Source organism: Notamacropus eugenii, chromosome 4 (assembly GCF_028372415.1).
Source record: "Notamacropus eugenii isolate mMacEug1 chromosome 4, mMacEug1.pri_v2, whole genome shotgun sequence".
NCBI classification, from domain to species: domain Eukaryota; kingdom Metazoa; phylum Chordata; class Mammalia; order Diprotodontia; family Macropodidae; genus Notamacropus; species Notamacropus eugenii.
The window spans coordinates 430,670,301-430,692,948 of record NC_092875.1 but is presented as its reverse complement, the minus strand read 5'-3'; the positions used below and the strand labels follow the sequence as shown (position 1 = coordinate 430,692,948).

Below are 22,648 nucleotides of genomic sequence, written 5' to 3'. Positions count from 1 at the left end.
GTATCTAAACTGTGTGATTTGGAATCAGCTCAGGATCCTGGGCTCTGTATTTTTAAGAATCTTAGTTTGTTAATAAAGGTATCTTTAAAAAAAACATACAAACAACACAACCTTCCAATTCTTCTCTCAGATAAACTTAGGAGAAAATAAATATCCTATATTTCTGCCAGGGTAGGTATGGGAACACATGTTCCTCAGGCCTGGGCCAAGGGATAATGGGTAGGAAGATGTTAGCTGGTCTTGCCCTAGAACCTGAAGAAAACCTTGACAAATTTAAAACAACAATAACAACAAAAGTTAGAAAACAGGAAAAGAAAGTCAGATGATTTGAAAAGGAGTGAAAAAAATGTGAAAGACCCAGGTTCAAATACCAGCTCTGCCATTTACAAGATGTATGACCTTGGGCAAGTCACTTCCTTTTCCTTGGATCTCAAATTCCTCATCTGTAAAATGAGGTAGTTGGATTAGAAGAAACCTGAGGTCTTTTTCAGGATGATACCTATGATCCTATGACATTAGCTATTTCTTTTCTACAACAGTTTCTCATGAGGATGAGGATGATTAGAGAATCATAGATGTAGAGCTGGAAGGAAGCCTAAATAATATGCAGTTCAAGTCCCTCATTTTACCAACGAATAGACTAAGGCTCACAGAAATGAAATGACTTCCCCAAGGTCACAGCCTAGTAAATGGCAGAGAAGAGCAGAAATTTGAACTTGGGTCCTCTCACTTCCAAACTAGGGCTTCTTTCCACTGTCTCCAAATGTTAATGATGATGCTAATTGATCATTTTTCCCTTTTGTACCAATTCCCATGTGCTAAAATAAGCTGTCAAATAGGTGGCACAGTGGATAGAGTGGTGAGCCTATAGTCAGGAAGACCTGAGTTCAAATTCTGACTCAGATACTTGACTGGCCAAGTCACTTATCCAATATATGCTTCAGTTTTCTCAACTAAAAATGGGGATAATAGCAATGTCTAGGGTTGTGGTGAGGAATAAGATATTTATAAACTGCCTTAGCACATAGTAGACATTTATCAAATGCTTATTCTTTTTTCCCCCTTCTCAGCCCTAGAATACTCAGACATTCAGAAGGTTTACCTATCAAGTGTGTACCAAGAGTGGAATGCCCAACCTCAAAACACTAGATAAACACAAAGAAACACATCCAGATAGTAACTTATTCTGCAGAATAGCAATGCAACATTTCTTTAGTTTACCAAGAGACCCAACATAGACAGAGGCAACTTTCAGAGAAAACAGATCCCCAGTGGGGAACATGCCCATCTACAACACTCACACACAATTACTAGTTCTTTCAGCCAACATGTAGGCAATTTCAGCCTACCCATTTCTATTTATTGATGCATTTCTATGGTGCCTATCACCATAGTACCTATGGCACTTAGAACCTCAGGACTTAGGCAGGTGACCAACCGGATTGTCTTTGGTTTACAAATTTTAAAAAGTATGAGAATGAGGCTAAGTGGCAACCTAGATACCATGGGAGTAGCAGGGCTGGGATCCTGCCCTCATGCTCCCAGCTTCTTTGTTCAGGAGGCTTCTGTTTGATCACAGCCCTATTAGACAAAGTTTAGGATAATAGAGAGATGTAAACTCATACCCTCTAACTACGTGCCTTTTCATAAAAATAGCCTATTCATGTATTGTCTGGAAGTTATACGTGTATGAAGAGGACAATGTGTACAATGAAACTGTTATCAGCAGCTGTATTATCTATCAGAGCACAGTGCTCCCTTCCTATTCAGTATCGCATTATTTATCTATACAGACGCACTGGGCCACACCTGAGAAGCTGAAAGGTTATGTGTATGTGTGTGTTCAGTATCTAGGAGCTGAGAACAGACCAGCAAGATAATTCTAAAAATCTGGCTGGAATTTACTAAGCAAATGTATTGTATTCAATGCAACTCAACAAGCACTTATTAAGTACCTACTAAATACCCACGTCTTACTGAGTTAGGAACAAAGGTTGCAAAGACCAAAATGAATGCAGTCCTTAACTATCTGAATTGTGACCCATGGAAAGTGCTGGGTCATATCCCTCTCTATCTTAAGGGGCTGGGGGCGAGTCGCACGAAAATCGGGAAGAAATGTGGGACAGTGTGGGGGAAGGTTTTGGAGAGCTAGAGCTCAGAGCTAGACAGCTCCAGTTACCAAACCCCACTAACAAAGCCTCTGAGTTTTGCCGCCCTGATGGTATCGAGCTGGGGAATCTTTGGGGGTGGTGATGGAGGGACAGAGAGAGTTCTCTTGGGAGCTATCCCAGGGGGTGGATGGGGAGTGAGGAATTTGTTTTGTGAAAGGCCAAGACCCGGGGTGGGGTGAACAGAAATAAAGGTGGAGACTCTGAGTACCCGATCAAACCCAAACTGGAGGAGAATGGGCTGGGGGGAGACAATGAGAACAGGATGGGGGGGGGGGGGGGCGGCTGTATGGCGTGGGTAATGAAACGCAAAGACTGGGAAGAAGGATGGTTTTCCGAGATGGTAGCGGTAGCCCCCGCCTACTCTAACGGGAGACGTCAGTCTGCAGAAGTTGGTAGTTTAACAGCACCCCCCTCCTATTTCCTTCCTCCCCCCCCACCCCGGATTTCCATATAAATTCAGGTTACTAGCAGCGGCAACTACTAGTGGCAGAGGCGGTGGTAGCAGCTCCTCCTCCTCTAGTCACCCTCCTCTTCCCCTACCCCCAGCCTCTGAGGTAACCGAACGCAGGATTCGAACTTGTCACCCGGACTCACCGCAGCGAACAGGAGATTGCAGATCTCTATCCCGCGAACCAGGCAGCGGCGCTACCATGCGGGCTTGCGAGATCTCCCTGGTCCTTTTGGCCCTGGTCCTCTGCGAAGCGCCCTGGGGGACCGCGGCTCCCTTGCCATCAGTTGGCGTGGAGAATCTCATGGCCAAGATATACCCGAGGGGGAACCACTGGGCTGTAGGTAAGTATCCCCGGGCTGCACCAGCTCTCTTTTTGGACGCCAGGGCCTGTTTTACTTAGCCTGCCTGTTGAGTCCTCTCCCCCTTGGACCAAGGTTGGGATTTGGACTCAGTTCATGCACTTCTCCAGCCGTACACGTGCTAGCCCTTCCATTTAGACACTTGTCCCATTCAACCCAAGCCTCAGTAGCCTCTCCACCGGACTGATCCTTCCAGTCTCTCTGGGATACCAGTAGGTTCCTAGCCGGCTCCACATGTGTCTACTCAAAGCTACCATCCTCGGCGACAACTCACCCGCGCCCGCTCACCACCTGCCATTCAGTGGCACTCACTCAGTGCTGCCAACCTCTGAGCCTCGAGCCGCACCTATGCCACAGGTGCGGGTAAATCAAGTAAAGCCCCCTCGGGGTCTGCTCCCGAAATGGCTTCTCCGCTTACCGATCCACATTTAGACTTTTCGTATGCATGTTCCATTCCCCACCCTCCAGCACAACTTAAAGAGCTGGGTTCGGTCTATCGGGGGGTCGGGATGCCTACCCCCAGCCCAGCGGTCGGCAGGGGCGCAGGCTTCGCTCTGGGCTCCTAGACAGAGGCCACTCTAGCGGTGCGCCAAACCAGGAGAGAGAAGCAAGAACTGGTACAGGGGGCTCTGGGGCGAGGGCAGAGGGTTTGCTATCTGTGGTTCGGTGTCGGAGTTTGGCTTTTTGGTAGTTGCTGTTCCGCGACATTCCTCATTTTCCGTCCTTCTCCCCCCAGTTTACAAAGAGTTCCTTTCACAGGAAGATGTAGTTCATTTTTTCCATGCCAACAAGAACGCGTCCAAAGGGAGCTGGAATGGGGAGACAGGCGCTGCTGCTTCTGCTTTCCGAGGACTCCTGACTAGCTGTCGCCCCCTTCCCTCCCCTCCAAGCCTTTTCTCTCCCTCTTTTCATCCGAGCCTTCCTTTTCCTTCCTCCTTTAACTGCCTGACAAACGGGTTCTGGGAGCTGGGGTTCTTGTCTCTTTCCGCGTCGGAGGACCGGGGGAAAGAGGGGGTCTGCGGGATCCGCGAAAAGAGGGTTTTATCTACTAAGTTCGCTCACTTTCTGCTCCAGCCTGAGGCCAGGCAACGCCCTTTCCCCAGTGTGGCCCTCACTGCCTGCTGGGGCCCCTGGAAAGAAGCGGTTCCTTCAAAGGTAGCACGCCCATTGTCCTCAGTCACCAAGTGCCTCTGCCTGTAGACCTGACTTCTTCAAACTCAGCAGACAAGCGGGAAAGAAGTGGGAGAGCAGACGCTTCCGTTCAAATGCCAAACAGCTGAAGGCATCTGTGTTTCTTCCTACTTCAAAACAGTTACTAAGAAGATAGGAAATGCTGTTGTTTTATTGGACTGTTCCCGACGAATTCGGCTGAATCAAAGCGACCAAATTTCCCAGCTGCAGGTGATTCAGGAATATCATTCCCTTGCCTGCAGGCCAGCCCTATCTCTAGCGAGTAATTGGATCATAAGATCTTTGTGTAGATCTGCAAAGGACCCTAGTGGTGATAGATCCGGGGAATAGTCAGTCAGCAAAGATTCAGTGTCTACTATGTGCCACGCACTGTGCTAAGCTCTTGTAAAAGTCCCTGCTCTCGAGAAACTCACAATATAGTGGGGAAGACAATCTGCAACAATTGTACAAACAAGTTACAAGTAGGATAAAGCGGAAATAATCAACAGAGGGAAGGCACAAGGATTAAAGGGGATCAAGGTAGGTTTCCTGTAGAAGACAGGGGTTTTAGTTGAGAATTGAAAGAAGTAAAGAGTACAAATGACAAGGAAAGAGAATTTCATGCACAGGGGACAGCCATCAAAAATGCCCAGTCGGGAGATAGAGTGTCTTGTTTGAGGTACAGTAAGAAAACTAAGGGGGAGGGGGGCGTAAGGTGTAAGATGCCTGGAAAGGAGGTGAGAGTTGAGCAGGTTGTATGGCTTTGAACTAAAATCTCAAGGATTTTATATTTGATACCTGCAGGTGACAGGGAGCCGGTTGACTTTACTGAGTAATACTAAGGCATTTTAGGAAGATCCCCCTGGCAGCTGAGTTGAGGATGGACTGGAGTGGGGAGAGAGAGACTGGTGGTGGGGAGACCACTAGCAGGCTATTGTAATAGACCAGGTGTGAGGTGATGAGGACCTGTACTAGGGTGGTGGCAGTGTCAGAGAAAAATGGAGATCTACAGGAGGGAGAAATTGGGGTATTAGGGAAGGAAGGGAGTTCTTGGAAAAGTTTGGTCAACAGAAGGAGACTGTGTAAAGCTTGCATTTCTTAGAGTATACATTCTTTTGCATTTATCTGGGTAGATGACCTTTTGCTACAAAATTCCATCTCCACAATGAGGTTATTGTGATTTTAGGACTCAACAGCAAAAAATTTTTGGTAAACTTGTGACTTTATCAGTCCAGAGAATACTTGGGAAAAACTTAAGTTTTCAAGTTGCTTGGGAACACTGAATGGTTAGAGCTATAGCCACAGCGGGTTTGTGTGTCTGAGGCAGGATTACACCCAAATCTTCCTAAGGTTGACCCCTTCCATTACATGGCCTCTGGACAACAGTAATGGGTCACATTTCAGCAGCACTTTACAGTTATACAAAGCATTTTCTTCACTAGGTCCTTGTGAATTAGGTAGGCTATGAATTCAAGTTCTGACTCTTGAACCAGTGGGCTTTCTACTATACCATATAACTAATTCCTGTAATTCTTCAGTTCAGTGGATTCTAGTGAGAATCAAATAGGAATAATGTATATAAAGTGCATTGTTCATCTTAAAATACTGTGTAAATATCAACTACTGCTATTATAAAATGTCTCTGTTCTATGAAAAAGCAGCATTATAAGCATTAGTCTCCTTTGGGATGGTGATTCCATCCATTCCACTCCATTCAATGGGATGGTGATTCCATCCATTCCACTCCATTCAATGGGATGGTGATTCCATCCATTCCACTCCATTCAATGGGATGGTGATTCCATCCATTCCACTCCATTCAAATACCACCGAGTGTTTGTTTAGCCTATAGAAGAAAAATTTATGTAGAGGGAAGGAATAGGAATTAGAGATTTCTTCAAATAACTTTTGAGTCCCCAGGTAGAGGAGAAAGCACAAAAGTCAGCATGATATAGTGGAACAAGGCAGCTGGGTAGTGTGAAGGCTACAGCTCTGGACCTGGAGTCAGGAAGACTTGAATTCAAATCTTGCCTCAGAGGCTTTGTGACTCAGAGCTTCTTATTTTACGGATGGGGAAACTGAGGCTCCCAAAGGCAAAGTGAAAACTCAAAGTCATATAACTAATAAGTAGTACAGATAACTTTATCCCAGATCTTCTAGTTCAAAATACGATGCATTTTTTCAATAATAGTATTGTGTGACTCTACACAAACCACTTAACTTCTCAACCTTAGTTTCTCCATATTTAAAAGAGGAATAATTATCATAACAACCTCAGGGGCTTTTGTGAGGACCACATGAAGTAATATATGTCATTCAGTCAACTACCTTTTATTAAATATCTGTTATGTACCAGGGACCGTGTTATGTGCTGTAGATACACAGAAAAGCAAATGAACAGTCCCTACTTCCAAGGAGCTCACAGTCTAATAGGGAACACAACACACAAACAACTATGTACAAATAAGATATGTACAGGATATATTGGGAGAGTGTGGAGAAAAGCCAGTGAAAACATTGATTCACGAGTTGAAAGTGTTCTCTTTGAGGAACAGAGAGGCCATTGTCACTGTTTCCCGGAGAAAGAATGGCAACATCCCCAAAGAGAGGGATGCTTATCATGCTTGTTTTCCAAAGAAATGTCTACACATGCACATAATAACAGCAGCTGATATTTACATAGAATTGTAGGGTTTTAGGGTTTACAAAGTACTTTACCCCCATACTTTCCTGGAGTACTTGGAGGATAGTAAAGTATTAGAAGATTGTAGGAATGCTCTAAGTCAGGGGTGCCTAGGGGGCATATGTAGCCCTCTAGGCCCTCAAGTGTGACCCTTTGACTGAATTCAGTTTGATTCCTCCACTTGAGGGCCTGGAGGATCACATGTGGCCCTTGAGATCACAGGTTCTCCATCCCTGAGTTTTAGAGGACTTTAAAAGGCAAATAGTAAATTTTATATTTGATCCTGGAGGCAATAGGGAATATAAGCACATTTCAGACCTTAAAGTGCTTTATGTGTAAAGGTCTGCTATTATTGCTGTTGTTTTTACTATTACTATTATTATAATTTAAAAATGCATTGGACTTGGAGTTAGGAGAGCTGGGATGGAGTCACTAAGTCACTTGTGACCTTAGACTGTCACTTCCCCTATTTGGGCTTCAGTTTCTTCTTCTGCTAAATGGGAGGTTCTGACTAGGTGAACCAGGTCTAGAATTCTCCACATTAGATTTGTTCTGTGTGGCCCTCAGTGGGTAAAAGTAAGACTAATCAGTAGAAAGTATAAGAGTCAGATTTGGCCCAATAGAAGGAAAATCTTTTATAATTTAAATGGAATGGTCTGTCTTCAACGATAGTGTGTCCTCTGTCACTAGGGGTGTTAAGTAGAAGTCAACTTGATCCCCCAAGGATGACGTTCTAAGATTTCGCATGATTCTGTGACCAGTTGCTGAAAATGGAATTAATTCACAGCTACTGGAAATGCCAACCTTCTAATTCATTTGTTTCTATGTCAGACCTATAGTTCAAAGCTTATTTGGGCTTGTAAAGATTCATTCCTAGGATCTCTAAAGACTTAGATTCCCTTAAATTCACCTCTAGAGTCTCTAAAATAATACCACAAAAAGGCTTTCTTGGACTTTCCCATGGAGGAACTCTTTAAAATGTAGATCTCAAAGACATCTCTGAAGGTTGTTATAATATTTGGTGCTAAAGACTTCTCTGTTTTTCCTTTCCTGGTATATATACACAAAGGAAGTTGAGAGTAAAGCTAGGGGAGGAGAAACACTTTTCTAACCCAACAATGGGATTGGAAAAAGCATGGATTGTGCAGACCAGGCTTATGCTGAATTATCTGAAGACACCAATGAGGAATGAGAATGGTGGTAAGGTTTTAGATTTAGGTCCGCAGATACAACCAGCAAATGCAACATCCTCCTTCATAATTTAGTTATAATTACATCAAACTGTAGCTATATATTGGTGTCCAGGAGGAAGTTGTCAGCACTTATTTGCAGATTTGTAAGTGAATTACTCCTTCAATCTGAAAGAAGCATGATAGAGCAATCTAAACTGTTAATGGAGAACAAGTTTCCAGATTGAAAATTTAATATGGCCTCATTTGGCTTGGTATTTATGGAAATGTTTTGCTTCTGAATTGAAAAATGTGCATCTGAGCCTAAAATTGGAGAAATACACCAGAGATTCCTTCTGATGCTCCTTGTCGGTAGACTAGTGTAGGACAGAGAAGCCTTGGAACCAGTTTGGAAAGATTTGTTTCCAAAGAACCCAAAGAATTTTGTTACAGTACTGTTTTTATCAGTAATATAAGCTGGTAGCATAGACTCTGAAGGCCAGACTTGTCCCTAGTCCTGGGACTGGATGATGGTCTTTATTAAGTTGTTTGCAAGAATACTCATCCTCTAACAGTTCCTCCATTCCATCCTGACAATGAATGAAAAAATATCTATTAAGTGCTTACTATCTACAAAGAACTAGGAATACAAAGAGAGAAGCAAAAATATCCCCTGTTTTCAAGGATCTTATGTTCTAATAGAGAGACAATACTTCTAGGAGGCTTCAGCTGCAAGTCCAGTGGAAAAGACCCCATGATCCTTGGGGTACAGTGGCAAAGTACATGGCAGTGCCATTTTCACTAACAAAACCATATTAATTTCTGATATTGAACCATTTGATGATGCCAAGGATGTCTGTGAATGATTCCTCCCCCACCCCCAGTAGCTGTGGCTACAAGAGGAGCAGGATCTGCAGCACCTGCTGAGGTGGTTACCAGGTTACATCATCCCAAGCATTGCTTTTGTGGATGATGGCTGTTGGACAAGGATGCTGGTCTTTTGAGAGGAAAGTCATTGCTATTCACAGGATTCCTGAGCTCATGGATCTGAGCCATCTTTACCTTATTTGAAAGGGAAGTGATGGTTAAGAGAGTGGCAGTAATTGGATTAGCTTGGCACATGCCACCTCTTGTCTCCTACAGGTGAGTTGCTGCTTCATCTACCTAAGCTGGTTTGCCTGCCCTGTGGATGGCAGGCAGTTGATAAATATGATAAATATGGTGAGTCCCTTCTCCAGTGGAATTGCTCCCCTTGATGATGGCAATGGTGACTGATTCAAAAGCAGAGCCTGTCTATGTAGCACTTCTATTCCTGAGGGTCTTGGTCTCATCAACTGGCTTGTACTGACATCTTTCTGTGATACAAAGTGAAGGTGGCAAACTAAAGCTTTGTTGGAAATAAGATTTCTTTTCTAATGCTGAGTCTTTATATGTATAAAGTGGAATCATCTAACAAATGGCTTTTGATGCAGAAACAAACCATATGTTATTGCTACCGTGGAGACAACTGACAGTAATGAAACCCAAAGGCACAAAAAATAAGAAATCACAGTGGATTGTATTCAAGAAGGATTTATTATATACGATATAATACAAACAAAGCTGGGAAAAAATCCAGGAGGGATATAAATAGATAGATAGATAGATAGATAGATAGATAGATAGATAGATAGACAGACAGACAGATAGATATTTCATATATATATATATGTAGTGAGATATAAATGGAAAATTTTTATTGCATTAAATTAAAAAAGAATTGTCCAAATAAAACCAATGTAGCCAAGGTTAGAAGGAAAGCAGAAAATTGAGGAGAGGAAAGTTTTATAGACAGTTTCTTGGATAAATCTCAAATATATAGAGAGCTTTGTCAAATGAGTCATTCCCCAACTGATAAATAGTCAAAGAATATGAACAGGCAGTTTTGGATAAAGAAATCAAAATTATATATAGACATAAAACAAAATGCTCTAAATCATTATTGACAGAGAAATTTAAATTAAAAACTTTGATACATTTCACACCTACAAGATTGGCTAAAATGAGAGAAGGGGAAAATGACAAATGTTGAGGGGATATGGAAAAACTGGGATACTGATACGCTGTTGGTGGTACTGTGAACTTATCCAACCATTTAAAAGAGCAACCTGTAATTATGCGCAAAGAATTATAAAATTGTGTATACCCGTTGACCCAGCAATACTAATAGGTTTGTTTCCCAAGGTGATAAGGGAAAGAAAGGAAAAAAACGTATATGTTCTAAAATATTTATAGCAGCTCTCTTTGTGGTGGCGAAGAACTGGAAACTGAGAGGATGCCCAGATATGATTGTGATAGCATACTACTATCCTGTAAGAAATGATGAGTTGGTTGATTTTAGGAAAACATGTTAAGACTTGCACAAAATAATAAAGAGTGAAATGAGCAAAACCAAGCAGTAACAGCAATATTATTCAAAATATTTGTGAATGACTAGTCTGAGTATTATGAATATTCAAATCAACTACAAAGGACCTATGAAGAAAAATCCTATACATTTTCAGAAAAAGAACTAATAAATAAAAGTATGCATAGTATGGTTTTACATACCTATCTGTCTGTCTGTCTATCTGTCTGTCTACCTATCTATCTATCTATCTATCTATCTATCTATCTATCTATCATCTTGCTAGCTAGCTATGTCAAATAGTGGCCTTCTCCAATGGTGGGGAGGGAAGGAGGGAGAAACAGTTCAGAACTTAACATGTACCAAAAAAATAATTAAAAATAATTTTTAAAAAGGGTGCTTTGTAAATCTTAAGGCACTATATAAATATGAATTGTCATTTACTTTTAGACTGGATTTGCAGGTTTCTGAGTGAATTACAATACAATTCAAACTGAGTGAATTACAATTCACGATACAATACAATTCAAACTGAAAAACTGTTATTTTTCTATTATATTTATTTCATTGCTATAGAGAACCAATCAGTAAGGAGACTTCCTTTGGCAAAGTAGATTTACAAGTTGCAATTGATTGTCCTAGAGTTGCTTGGGGAATTGAAGAGAAGAAATGCAACTTGCCCACGGTCAGAGATCCTGAGTATGTCAGAAGCAAGTCATGAACCTAGACCTTCCCAGCTCTGATGCTTACTCTTTATCTATATTGGTTGTTGATAGTAATTGTTATTTTCATTACTAAAGCCACCTAATCTATTATACTTCTGGGAATGTTTGCAACAACTATTCAGACTACAGAAAATCTCTTATTTTTAAAGATCTTTAGAGAAGATAAGATGTTCCAGATTTCTTCTGAGACATTTCAGGCTCTGTTAGCTTTCACTGTTTATGGAGTCTTTCTTCTAAACATTACACATGTTAACCACGATTGTTCTGGAAGAAGAGATGACAAAATGTACCTCCCTTCTTTCTGATGCCAAGCAGGTAAAGATTCTTGTGTTTCTGCCTACTTCTTGCATCTCTCTGAATGGCACTGGACTCTAGAAAGCAAGAATAGTAAAAAAAAAATTCTTGGAACTTCATTTTACCCCACTCCCCTGCAGAGCTGGAAGTTCTGATATAGCTTTGAATTCTTGGTGGCCCCATCTTCTCAGTTCTGTATAAAGCTAAATGGTACTCTGCCTTATGAAAAGTCATGTGGATTATTAATCCCTATTATGGATGTCTTGACAATATCAAAAGGAAGGCACCTTAATAGCTTTCCTGGTCCAGAACTTTCATTTGATAGATGAGGAAGCTTCAGGCTTCACAAGGTGGAGGCCAAGTTCATCTAACTCCTCACACCATCATCTGGGCCCATCGCCTGGAATTCTGACTCCGACCAATATTCTTTTCCTTAAAGTATGTTGATGCACATTACAGAAAGAGCTTTGGATTTAAAATTGGTGGGTCCAAGTTTGCATCCTGGTTCTTTAATGCTGTTCAGCCCTGTCCAACTCTTCATGACCCCATTTGGGGTTTTCTTGGCAATGATAATGGAGTAGTTTTCTATTTCCTTCTCCAGCTCATTTTACAGATGAAGAAGCTGAGGCAAATAAGGTTAAGTGACTGTCCCAAGGTCACACAGCTAAAAACTGTCTGAGGCCAGATTTGAACTTAGGAATATAAGTCTTCCTGACTCCATACCTGGTACTCTATCCATTGTGCCACCTAGCTCTCCAGGATCTTGGTTTTACCATTTACTACCTATATGACCCCGAATAAGTCAGTTCACTTTTGGACCTCAGTTTTCTTATCTATAAATTAAGGAATTTGACTAGATGACTTCTAATATCCCTTTCAGGTCTAGAGTTATGATTCTACAAACTTATTTCTAGGTACTAGATGTAACTTACAGTTTGTTTAGCTATGCTAGAAATCTGTATGCCAGAAATACTTAGTGAAGGGACTAAACCTTGCCTTAATGTCCTTAATATTCCACAGACTCAATCATAGTACGACCAATTGTGTCTCATGTACAGGTGCGATGTGCAGATGTCATCTTCCCCATGGTATCGCAGAAAGTTGGTAACAGTCATTATCCTTTCCCAGACACTGCACTTTCTGTCATTTCTTCTATAGGAACTTACTGGAATTTTATTTGATGATCACATGGAAGTGGTGGAAATTTCCCTGTAAAAGAAGTCACTGGTCTTCAGCCAGAAGTGGGAGAATCAGTAGGATAGAAACCTTTTTTTACTTGCAATGGAGGAACGTTTAGCAAACACTCAATCCTGGTAGTGTTGTCTCCTTAAGTGAGGCTGACCCTGAAGCAATTCAAAACTGAAATCTCAAGGAGCTCTTCACTTGTGAGTCCTAAATCAAAAGCATATTACATTTCTAAATATTACCAGCCTGGCTGTGCTTATGGAGCCCATTCCTGCATATCAGGAGCTCCAGTAAGTCCATTTAAGAAAAGAAATGACTTAATGCAAACACATGTAGCAGCTCAATCTACCAATGGTCTGAACCTTGAAAATGAGACTGAACATTGTGTAATTATGTTGACCCAAGCTTGTTCTTGAAGAAGAAATGATAAAATGCACTCCCTTCTTTTCTGCAGAGCTGAGAATGGGGGTGGTGACTATAAGTGTAGAAGATACTGTCAGGCTCAGTTAATGTGTTGGTTTTTATGATGGTTAGTTTTTATGAATTGCTTTTTTCACTTTTTTCAGATATTTATTAGGTACTATGCTAAACGCTTTACAAAAATTCTCTCATTTGATCCATATACTGTTCCTTAGAAAGAAGGTGCCATTTTACCCAATTTATCATTTGTCAACATTTTGCAATTGATGAAGTTGAGGCAGAAAGGGATTAAGTGACTTGCCCAATATCACACAGTTTAGTAAGTGTTTGAGGCTAGATCTGAACTCGGATCTTCCTGAATCCAGGCTCAGTGGTCTATCCAGTTGTCACTTAATTGACTCTTTGTTTTATTTTTATTTTTTATAAGAGCATGGCTTGCTAGGTAAGGGAGGAGACATAGATTTATATAGAAATGAAGGTGTTAGAGGAACAAAAGATCCCAACAAAGATGTTAAAAATTGAACAATCTGAACCTTGAATTCAATAACCCAGTCTGAGACTGTTTGATCTGCAACAAATCTCACTCCTCATGCCTGGTAAATTTCCATCCATTCAGTGGATTTGCCCACTTCATGGAAACTTATCTCTCAATCAGATGGGGTGAAAATGGACCTTAAATAGATTGTGTCAGGAGTAATCACTTAAAGCCTGGGCCAAAGTTTTGGGGATTTTCTCCTCTCACTATTACTTTCTTAAAAATTGTCATTTCTGGGTGAAATTTTCCAAATTCACTCTCAAAGTTTTAGCACAGTTTAAATGAAAAAAATTCTTGCAACAATTTGGATTACAGAAAAATAGAAACACAACTTTTCTTTTTCATCTCAGAGAAAAGCTTTGAGACTTCTTATCAGCAGTAATTCAAAAAACAGCTAGGGAAAACCTTCAGACAATGGCATTCTCAGTTGGGAATAGAACTTGTTATAGCATTGCAGGATGGTGTAGTCAAAGGGGATTTGGGGGATCGTGTAACCCAAATACTTCATTTTTACCAAGAAAGAAACTGAGGTCTAGAAGTGACTTGTCCAAGGTCTCACAGATACATGAAGTACCTCAGAGGCTTGTGTTTGGAGGCAGAGGACCTGGTTCTACTGTCTATATGAACATGGACGAATAATTTAAACAGGCTTCAATTTCCTCATTTGTAAAATGAGAGAGTTACATTTGATGAGCTCTGAGATCCCCTTCAGCTTTAAAGTGATGAACAAGTTTTAAGACCATGATCAGAACCCAGATATCCTAATCCTTAGTCTGATATTTTCCCCATAATGCCTCCTACATTTTGGCAGGGAGCCTTGGGAGGCATCAGTAGATAAAGATGCAGCTCAGCATATTTAAACGTTGGTTTTATTTTCCAGTTGACAGATAATGACCCCAAATAATCCAGTTTCTTTTCTTTCTCATTTCCCCATTACCCTTTGGCTAAATAGATGGTTTTCTAATGTTTTTTTCTTCTTAGGACACTTAATGGGAAAAAAGAGCACTGGAGATTTCCCATATACTTATGAAGGAGGAGAGAAGATACCACTTTCACCTGTGGTACCTGACAATTCCAAGCCGCTAAGTGAATACCTGCAATGGGAAGAAATGGAGAATTTACTGCCCCTGTTAGAAGGGAAAGGTAGCCGAAGCAATCAGCTACTTCAGCACGGTCTCCTGGGCTATCGTCAGCCCACTGGGGACTTAGACAGTGATGATAGCACCAAAAATGTAAGTAGAAAATGTGGAGGTAAAGGCATGGCTTGTGTGTGATTGGTAGGGAGAGGAAGTTGGGCGGGAGAGAAGTAGAGGGGGTTTGGAGGTTTTTTCCCCATTGGATGCTATGTAGTCGTCTTAAGCTTGAACCACTGCTGATTCACAGGATTTGGGATACTGTGCCCATTTCCTGTGCTGCACCACCCTGGGTTCACTCCTGGGGAAAGTAAGGTTCCTTTTTCTCACATTTTTCAGTTCCTTATACCTCTCCCTCAACCATAGCATCATGGGGATAAATTTGCCTAAGGTTTCTCCAGGAAGGGGAGTAAAATGGTATTCAATATGAATCAATTATGGGACAGTTATTCTCATATAGTAATTATTCCTACACACAAAATAAATGCTTAACATAAGACTCACTGAATGCATTAACAGAATGACTTAAAACAGTTATTTAACTTGTAACTACTCATAATCTTCTGGGAGGCTAATGCTTCAGCCTCATCAAATATATAAAGCAGTTAGAACTGCTAAGAATATATTTGTATATTTTTTATAATTATTATATATAATTATATATATTATATATTATATTACATATATAATATATAATTATATAATAATTATTATGTATATTTCTTATAATATATTTATATATTTCTTAGCTGTTCTACCTTCTTTATATATTTGACATTTCACTTTGGCCCTGCATTGTTCAAACAACTCCTGGCACATGGGACCCCTCTTTCTAAGAGTTCTAAAGTAAGTTCCTTTTAGATCTGAACCAAGGGGATCCAGAACCTCTAGACCTATCAAACTCAATTCCTCCAAGCCAAGATATGTTCATCTTCAGATAGATCCTCATTCCCTAAGATCAGGAAAGACTAAATAAAGTTAAAAAAAAAAGAAAAGAAAACCCAGGGGCCCAAGTATAAACTCTATTAAATCCTATGCATTAGATACCATGATCCTTGGGCCTTAGTTTTCTCATCTGTAAAATGAGTGGGTTGGACTAAACTGTAGCTTAATTTTGTGAACTGAGGAATTCATCAAAAATAATGTATTTTTTTAAAACCCCACCACTGGTTTAGGAATAAATGAATTAGCACAAATGAGATTTTTCCAGTCATCTGGACTAATCCAATATTTTGATGTCCTCACAGTGTCAAATGAGGACAAAAACATTAAGCTCATAATAGAAACCTCAATCCAGACATTATCTTCTATTTTTTGATTGTGGATAGATGTGAACTAACAGTGGTCATAACCATTCCTATGGACTTATCCATTATAGTTAAAAAGAAACTTCTAAAGGTTTTAGAACTAACTACAAGTTATCTTTATAAAGTAATGAGACTCATAAGCTTATCAGTCCATCCACATTCAAGTGATTATTTTCTCCTACAAATGTCACCCTTGAGAGGTTAGATTCTTATTTAATTCAAATGTTCAAATTCAACAAATGTCACTATGTGCTAAGCATTAGGAAGACAAGACACACATGAAACAGGGCTGGGCTGCTACTGTTGCTCAAAGTATTGTGGGAAATCTGGCTCTTGGAATTCCCTTGAGAATCTACTAGGGAAGATATGAAATATACATAGAGAAGTGTGATGTAAATTAGAACATGTAACAATGGCACAAATTAAACTAGGGGAATACATTGGGAGTGAGAAAAGTACTGACTTTATAATTACAGATTGTTTTGTTTCTTTTAGACCAAAAAAAAAAAATCAAAACAATATTCCCCAGCTTGATCACAGACCTTATTCACCAGACTTAGATCTAAACAGTTTTTTGGCCATTCTGCTGAAGTCAAAACTGTTATCAAAGGGCAAACATTTGCCGGGAACCAAAGTTATTCCAAAGAATATGTCACTAGTTCCAAAGTCAATTCTAAAAGAGAAATGCCAGGAGAGTTTTCAGCAATGGCAACATTAGCAGATTTGTCATGTGACCTCCTCAGGTCAGCACAATGGATAGAGTATTGGTCCTGGTGGCGGAAGGACCTGAGTTCAAAATCTTGAAGGAGACAATGGTCGTTTGGATATTGAATTTTCACAAAGTACATTTAAGAACTAGTCTATGGGACTTATAGACAAACCTCATAATTTCCATTTCCTACTGGAACAAGAAGAAGAAAGTATTGAAAAATAAGTTTGAGAAGCTCATTCCCTTTATTCTACCATATGCCAAATATTTGTTCTTGGATATATAAGTTCCAAATCTTTTAAATTTTTTCTTAAAGGGGATTTCTCTATATTTTAGCTCTAAGCCAGTTATTTCTTTTGTGTTGATTGTTTTCCACTTATTATGACAATGTGCTTGTCAAAAACTGGCTATGTATAAAATTCCCCTATTCACAGAGAGGGCATACCCTGAACATCATGCTTTTAGGAGTCCACAGACCTCCCAGTAAGAGTCAGTGGTATCATGGTGGATAGAGCTGGGGTCAAGAAGACCTGGGGTCCAGTCTTGTCCCTCACATATACTAGTTGTGGGATCCTAGACAAGCCTCTAGTCAGCTCTCTATCCTTAAAGGTCATTATAGACCTGTTGTCCATCTCATTGGTTGAGAGAATGTCCACTATAATAGTTCTTTACAACAATGGAGTCATAGATCTGGTCACCCATCAAAAAATATATTTTGGTGATCCTAGATGATGGTATAAAGAAGCTACAAATTCGGCTCAGATTCAATCCAGCTCAGACTCTGTCTAGTTGGGATTCTATCTGGCCCGCTTGTGAATACAAGTGGCACAAATGCTTAGGCTCCTTAAGAGGCAACCCAAGATGGCGAATCTTTAATAAACTTTGGTCTTTTGGCTTTAAGAAAAAAAAATAAGCTACAAATTCACTGAACATTTCTAAATTAGGTATAGTTTTCAGATAGATTTACTTAGACATATTCAAGAAATGAAGAACTTCAAATTAAAAATTATCCTTATTTTTGCATCAAAGGAAAATGTTCTCTCTTCCACCACAGGCATAAAGCAACATGCCCTGGTACTGTCTGTCCCTGAGCTGCAGTTCATAATTTGGAGCCTCTCTGCTTGCTTTTGATTACATACATATTTCCTCAGCTCTGGGAGGAAGAGCTGCCCACATTGTGCCCCCAGACTATAAAACAATGAATGTGTCGTTGAGAACAAGGCTCAGGGGCCTCAACAGGCCTCTGCCAAGTCAATAACTCAGTAATCTTTACCTTCCTGCCAGCTCTTCACTTATCACAGTTGATCAGTTTAAAGCTAGAAGGAATCTTAGAAGCTGTCTGCCCCAATCCTCTCATTTTATAGACAAAGAAACTGAGACCTGGAAAGTGAAGTAATTTGTCATGGATCACAAAGATATGAAATGGCAGAGCTGGGATTTGAACCCAGGTACTCTGGCTTCAAATTGTACACTCCATCCAGGGATTTTGGAATTGCTTTCCAGTGGTCTCAGGAATGTGTTGCTAAATCCATCTTTATTCTAGGGTTTCATTTGTAATCCAAGACAATCTGAGCTTCCCTCCATGTCTAAGTGGGTCCTCAGAGCAATACCTTGAGCTTTTGCCTCTGGCAGCCATGGGTAGAAGAGCCTGGGCAGCACTCTTGGGGAAAGGATGGAGAGGAAGACAACTAAGCTTTGTAGATTCACATTTGCTGCATGTGCATGTAGACTGACTCACTGAGTGACTTCTGTTTACTTCTGTTTGAAGTGATGAGACTAGAGAAGTTCTAACAACTGGAAAACTCAAAAGCAACCATGAATCAGTGACATGCATATTGAGCAGCCTGGTCATTCCCTTGTAAAAAGCAGAATCAATTCCCCCAATTGAGAGCACACTCACTTTTTTCTAAATAGAAATCTAATTGAAAAACTTTTTTGTAATAATATTTTATTCCCCTCCCAGTACCCATATTTTAACACTTTTTTTTTAAATTTTGAGTTCCAAATTTTCTCTCTCCCTCCCTCACTTCCCCCTGAGAGCATCCTCACTTTTAATAGTCATGCCCCTATGAGAACCTGTGGATTCCTCCCAGTCAGGATCAGAGTTCCAGAGCCAGAAGAAACCTTAGACATGATCTCATTAAATCTCCTCATTTTCTACATGAGAGAGGCCAGAGGAAGGAGTGAAGAGACTCAAGGTCACACAGGTAGTAAGTAGCTAAGCCGGGATTTGAACTCAGATCCTCTAATGTCAAAGCCAGTCCTTTTTTTTCACAGCATCACACTCAACAAGAATTTTTTTTCAAGGTCTGACTCAGAGGCTTTTGGCTTTAACAACCCTCTCTCTATGAGGTATACAGGGATAGCATAGTTCTCTTTCTCTTCTTTCTTTAATCCACTTAGACCAGACATGGAATCAACAGCAGTTCATTCCTTTTGAGACAGCGATGGATTTCTGTTGATCTATCCATCCCCCTCAAATTGTCCCATTTCGTAACCAATGGCACACATTTGCAAGATGGATGATACTGATACTTGCAATATGAATGACAGTGGTGAGTAGTACAAGTTGTGATGGAAGAGAGGGGAAGTTAATTGGTCAATATGGGAATTGAACTCAGGACTTTGTCACCCTAAGCAAAACAGTCAAGCCATGGACTATATAATAACACCACCTGGGATATCTGTCCCTTCTTTATTAGCTAGTAAGATATTAATTGGCAGTCAGGAAACCTGAACTGCTTGTGTACCTTAGGAAGATTAATGACAGCATGGCTGGAAGGTGCTTTTTCATCTAAACAGATGAAGCATTCTTTAGGAACAAGATAGTGTTTTCCCACCGTCATTACCCATCCTTTCTTCAATGTAGTTAATCTTAGCCAGATACAACTGAAACATAAAACCCCAAGTGAATACTTGTTCTCAATTGTCTTAGTCACTGTGGTCTGAAGTAATAAGTTAAAGAATACCTGCTGCCTTCTCATAGCTGGAAATATGGTACAGTGCAAAGAGAGGTGGCCCTGGATCAGGCATCCCAGGTTCTAAATATGGTTCTATCTCCACATGACCCTGAATCAGTCATTTCATCTTATTGTGCTCAGTTTTCTCATATATAAACTGATGGAGTTGGACTAGACAAGGCAGGCAGATGGTGCAGTGAATAGAGTCCTGGACTTGGACTCAGAAGGATCTGAGTTTGAATCCTGCCTCAGACATTTACTAACTCTGTGACCATGGGCAAGTCATATCTCTTCACTTCACTTTTCTCATTGTAAAATGTGGATAAATAATAGCACTCACAGAGTTGTTGTGAATTTCAAATGAGATTGTCCAAGTAAAGCTCTTACCATTATTGTTATCATCATCAACATTAATGCATGATCTCCAAGAGCTATGGAATTATTACTGCAAGAGAATCTACAAATGATTTGTTCTAACCCCTTCATTTTACAGATAAGGAAACTGAGGCCCACACATGGCTTCTCTTAAGAGCACACGAGGAGTCTCAGTCAAGTTTAGACCTTGGGTCCTTTGATTTAAGCCAGTGGTCTGTCTACCATACTGCACAACTTTGTCCCTTAATGAAATTAAATCAGGTGGAGACAGATAGTTTCTAGTATACAGTTCCCCTTCTACTGCAAGCCCTGTCCTTTTGACTAGGTAATATGGTGTGGTGAAAATGACACTAGATTTGAAGTCAGAAGACCTGGTTCGAATTCTAGCTCTGTTGTGTGTTGAGAATTCACATACTCTGCTTACTCTACTTGTGTGACTTTGGGTGAATCATTTATCCACTGTGGATCTGGGATTCTTCATATGCAAAACAGGGATGAGGACTTGAACCAGATGGTCTCTTTAATTAGAGACCATCCAGATGAACCCCCTTGTTTTACATACAAGGCCTTGGGAGATGAACCACTTGCTCAAGGTCACAAATATAGAAAGTAGGAGAGTCAGAATTTGAATCCATGACCTCTGGCTCTTAGTTCAGAGTTCTTTCCACTGTATCACAATGCTTTTTACCTATGATCCTATGAAGAAAAAAGATTTTGTCCTTTACTTCAGATGACAGATAGATCACTTTGTTCCATTTATGAGTAGTTAAAAATCCTTATTTGTAGTTGTGGAGATGCCAAGATTTAGATCCCATCTGCCTTCGGATTCTTAATGTTTTCTGTCAACTGTGGAGGTGGGATATACGTATATAATTTGTTTTGTGGGAGGCAATTGGGGTTTAGTGACTTGCCCAGCCTCACACAGCTAATAAATGTCTGAGGTAGGATTTGAACTTAGATCTTCCTGACTCTAGAGCCAGCGCTCTATCTCCTTTGCCACCCAGCTGCCCCAAGATGGTATTTAGAATAAATGAACTTGGAAGTACAGTATTTCTTGTTAGCGGATTCCCAGAATTTCACTTTATGATCGACAATAACGTTCATTAAACATGGCTTTCTTTCTCTCTTGCTTTTCTTTCCTTCTTTTCTTTCCTCTCCTTCAAGATGCTGGAATCCTTATTTCAGGTTCTCAACATGAAGGAAAGCATCCTGAGCTGAACTGAAGATGGCCTCTTTGAGAGAAATAATGTCCTTAAGAGACCGTGTTCTGCCAGCCTTGATTGTATCAGATGACAATGTCGTTTGCTTTGTGTAAAGAAGGTTTCTTTTGAGCAAGTCATGTCGCTAGTCTTGTATCATTCCACCTTGACTAAATCCATGTTTTTGAGCAATATTTTATTTGAACTACTTTATTGTCAATAATTGTTGAGGAAGGATCTTCCATTCTTTATATTTTCCCAATCTATTTAGTCTATTTGTCCTTTAGTTTTGAGACACCTGATATGTCAACATTCACAATAAAAATTAAAATTCTTTTGAAAAGGCAAGTTAATGCTGTTGCTTTAGTCCAGAAATGGAGAAGGTTCATGCAACAGAGATTACATTTATCAAGTTGTTTGATGATTGGTTATCAGTTTGGTCAGTTTCATGGTAATCCTCAACATTTTTGGCTTATACAACCTGGAGAAAGGCCACTCACCTAACACTTATAAGACCCAACAGTGTGTTCTGTGGTTGCTTCTCAGCCTCATTTCCTCCTCTGCTTAAGACCATCCCAACTGACTTAAGGGGAACACACTAGAGTTGGATAGGCTGATTATTAAGCTGCTAAATACTAACTCAACAATTTACCTCCTAAGCTATAAACGATAGCTGTCATTAAGTATCTGAAGAGCTATCACATGGAGGAGGGATCAGATTTGTTCTCTTAGGCCCCAGACAATAAAATCTTAGCTATTGGGTATAACTTGAAAAGAAGTATGCTTTATCTTCATGTCATGAAAAATTTCCTAATGAGTGGAAAAATAGAAAGGAATGCCCACTTGTTGAGCATGTGGTAGTAGGAATTCCCTTTCAGGAAGAGGTTGCAACTGGGAAATTTTGTGATTCTATGATGGACAAACTCACTAGGGAGTAGTTGCTTTGGGGAAAGTCATCAGAGATAGAGGATAGACCAACCAAATGCCACTCATACCAACCAGCAATACAGCTGGATAATATGCCTGGACAGAATTGTCCCTTTTTTGTTGTAGGGGGAAAAGAGGCCTGCCTGTGCCCTGCTACAATTTTTAGGGACAGTATCTTTTGCATGAGCCTGGTTTAATTTGGACTCTCCTCATTTGTCGTATGTTACGAGGGTACACTCAGGCAAGGGCTCAGATCTTCTACCTTCCTTATGGGATCTGAAATTCTCTCCTTCGGAGGGCAGAAAAACAAGGCCTTTGTTGTTATAGTGCATTTTGCTCCACGATCTGACTGTTACATTATTTGTCATGGACTTGCCTCATTGGTAATAATTCTTCTGATTGCCAGTAGCCCTGGGCAGATTTTTGAGGCAGATCCAAATTTGCCTTGATACCCTCCTGTCTCCCCTTTTTTGGGGTTCCCACCTCTTTC

At 40.4% G+C, this 22,648-nt stretch overlaps 1 protein-coding gene across 1 annotated transcript; it reads left to right on the top strand.

Moving 5' to 3' along the window:
- The first annotated feature begins 2,625 nt into the window (after positions 1-2,625).
- On the top strand, positions 2,626-21,579 carry GRP (gastrin releasing peptide). Its single transcript, XM_072599548.1, has 3 exons — positions 2,626-2,963; positions 14,530-14,780; positions 21,197-21,579. The coding sequence occupies exons 1-3, from the start codon at positions 2,822-2,824 to the stop codon at positions 21,248-21,250; spliced, it is 447 nt and encodes a 148-aa protein (XP_072455649.1). The 5' UTR covers positions 2,626-2,821; the 3' UTR covers positions 21,251-21,579.
- The last annotated feature ends 1,069 nt before the right edge of the window (positions 21,580-22,648 follow it).

Bases quoted from the DNA above. Each gene is read 5' to 3' on its own strand.
- GRP (XM_072599548.1), top strand. From the start codon at position 2,822: ATGCGGGCTTGCGAGATCTCCCTGGTCCTTTTGGCCCTGGTCCTCTGC. The intron at 2,964-14,529 runs GTAAGTATCCCC...TTTTCTTCTTAG, and splicing joins GGGGAACCACTGGGCTGTAG to GACACTTAATGGGAAAAAAG. The intron at 14,781-21,196 runs GTAAGTAGAAAA...CTCTCCTTCAAG, and splicing joins GTGATGATAGCACCAAAAAT to ATGCTGGAATCCTTATTTCA.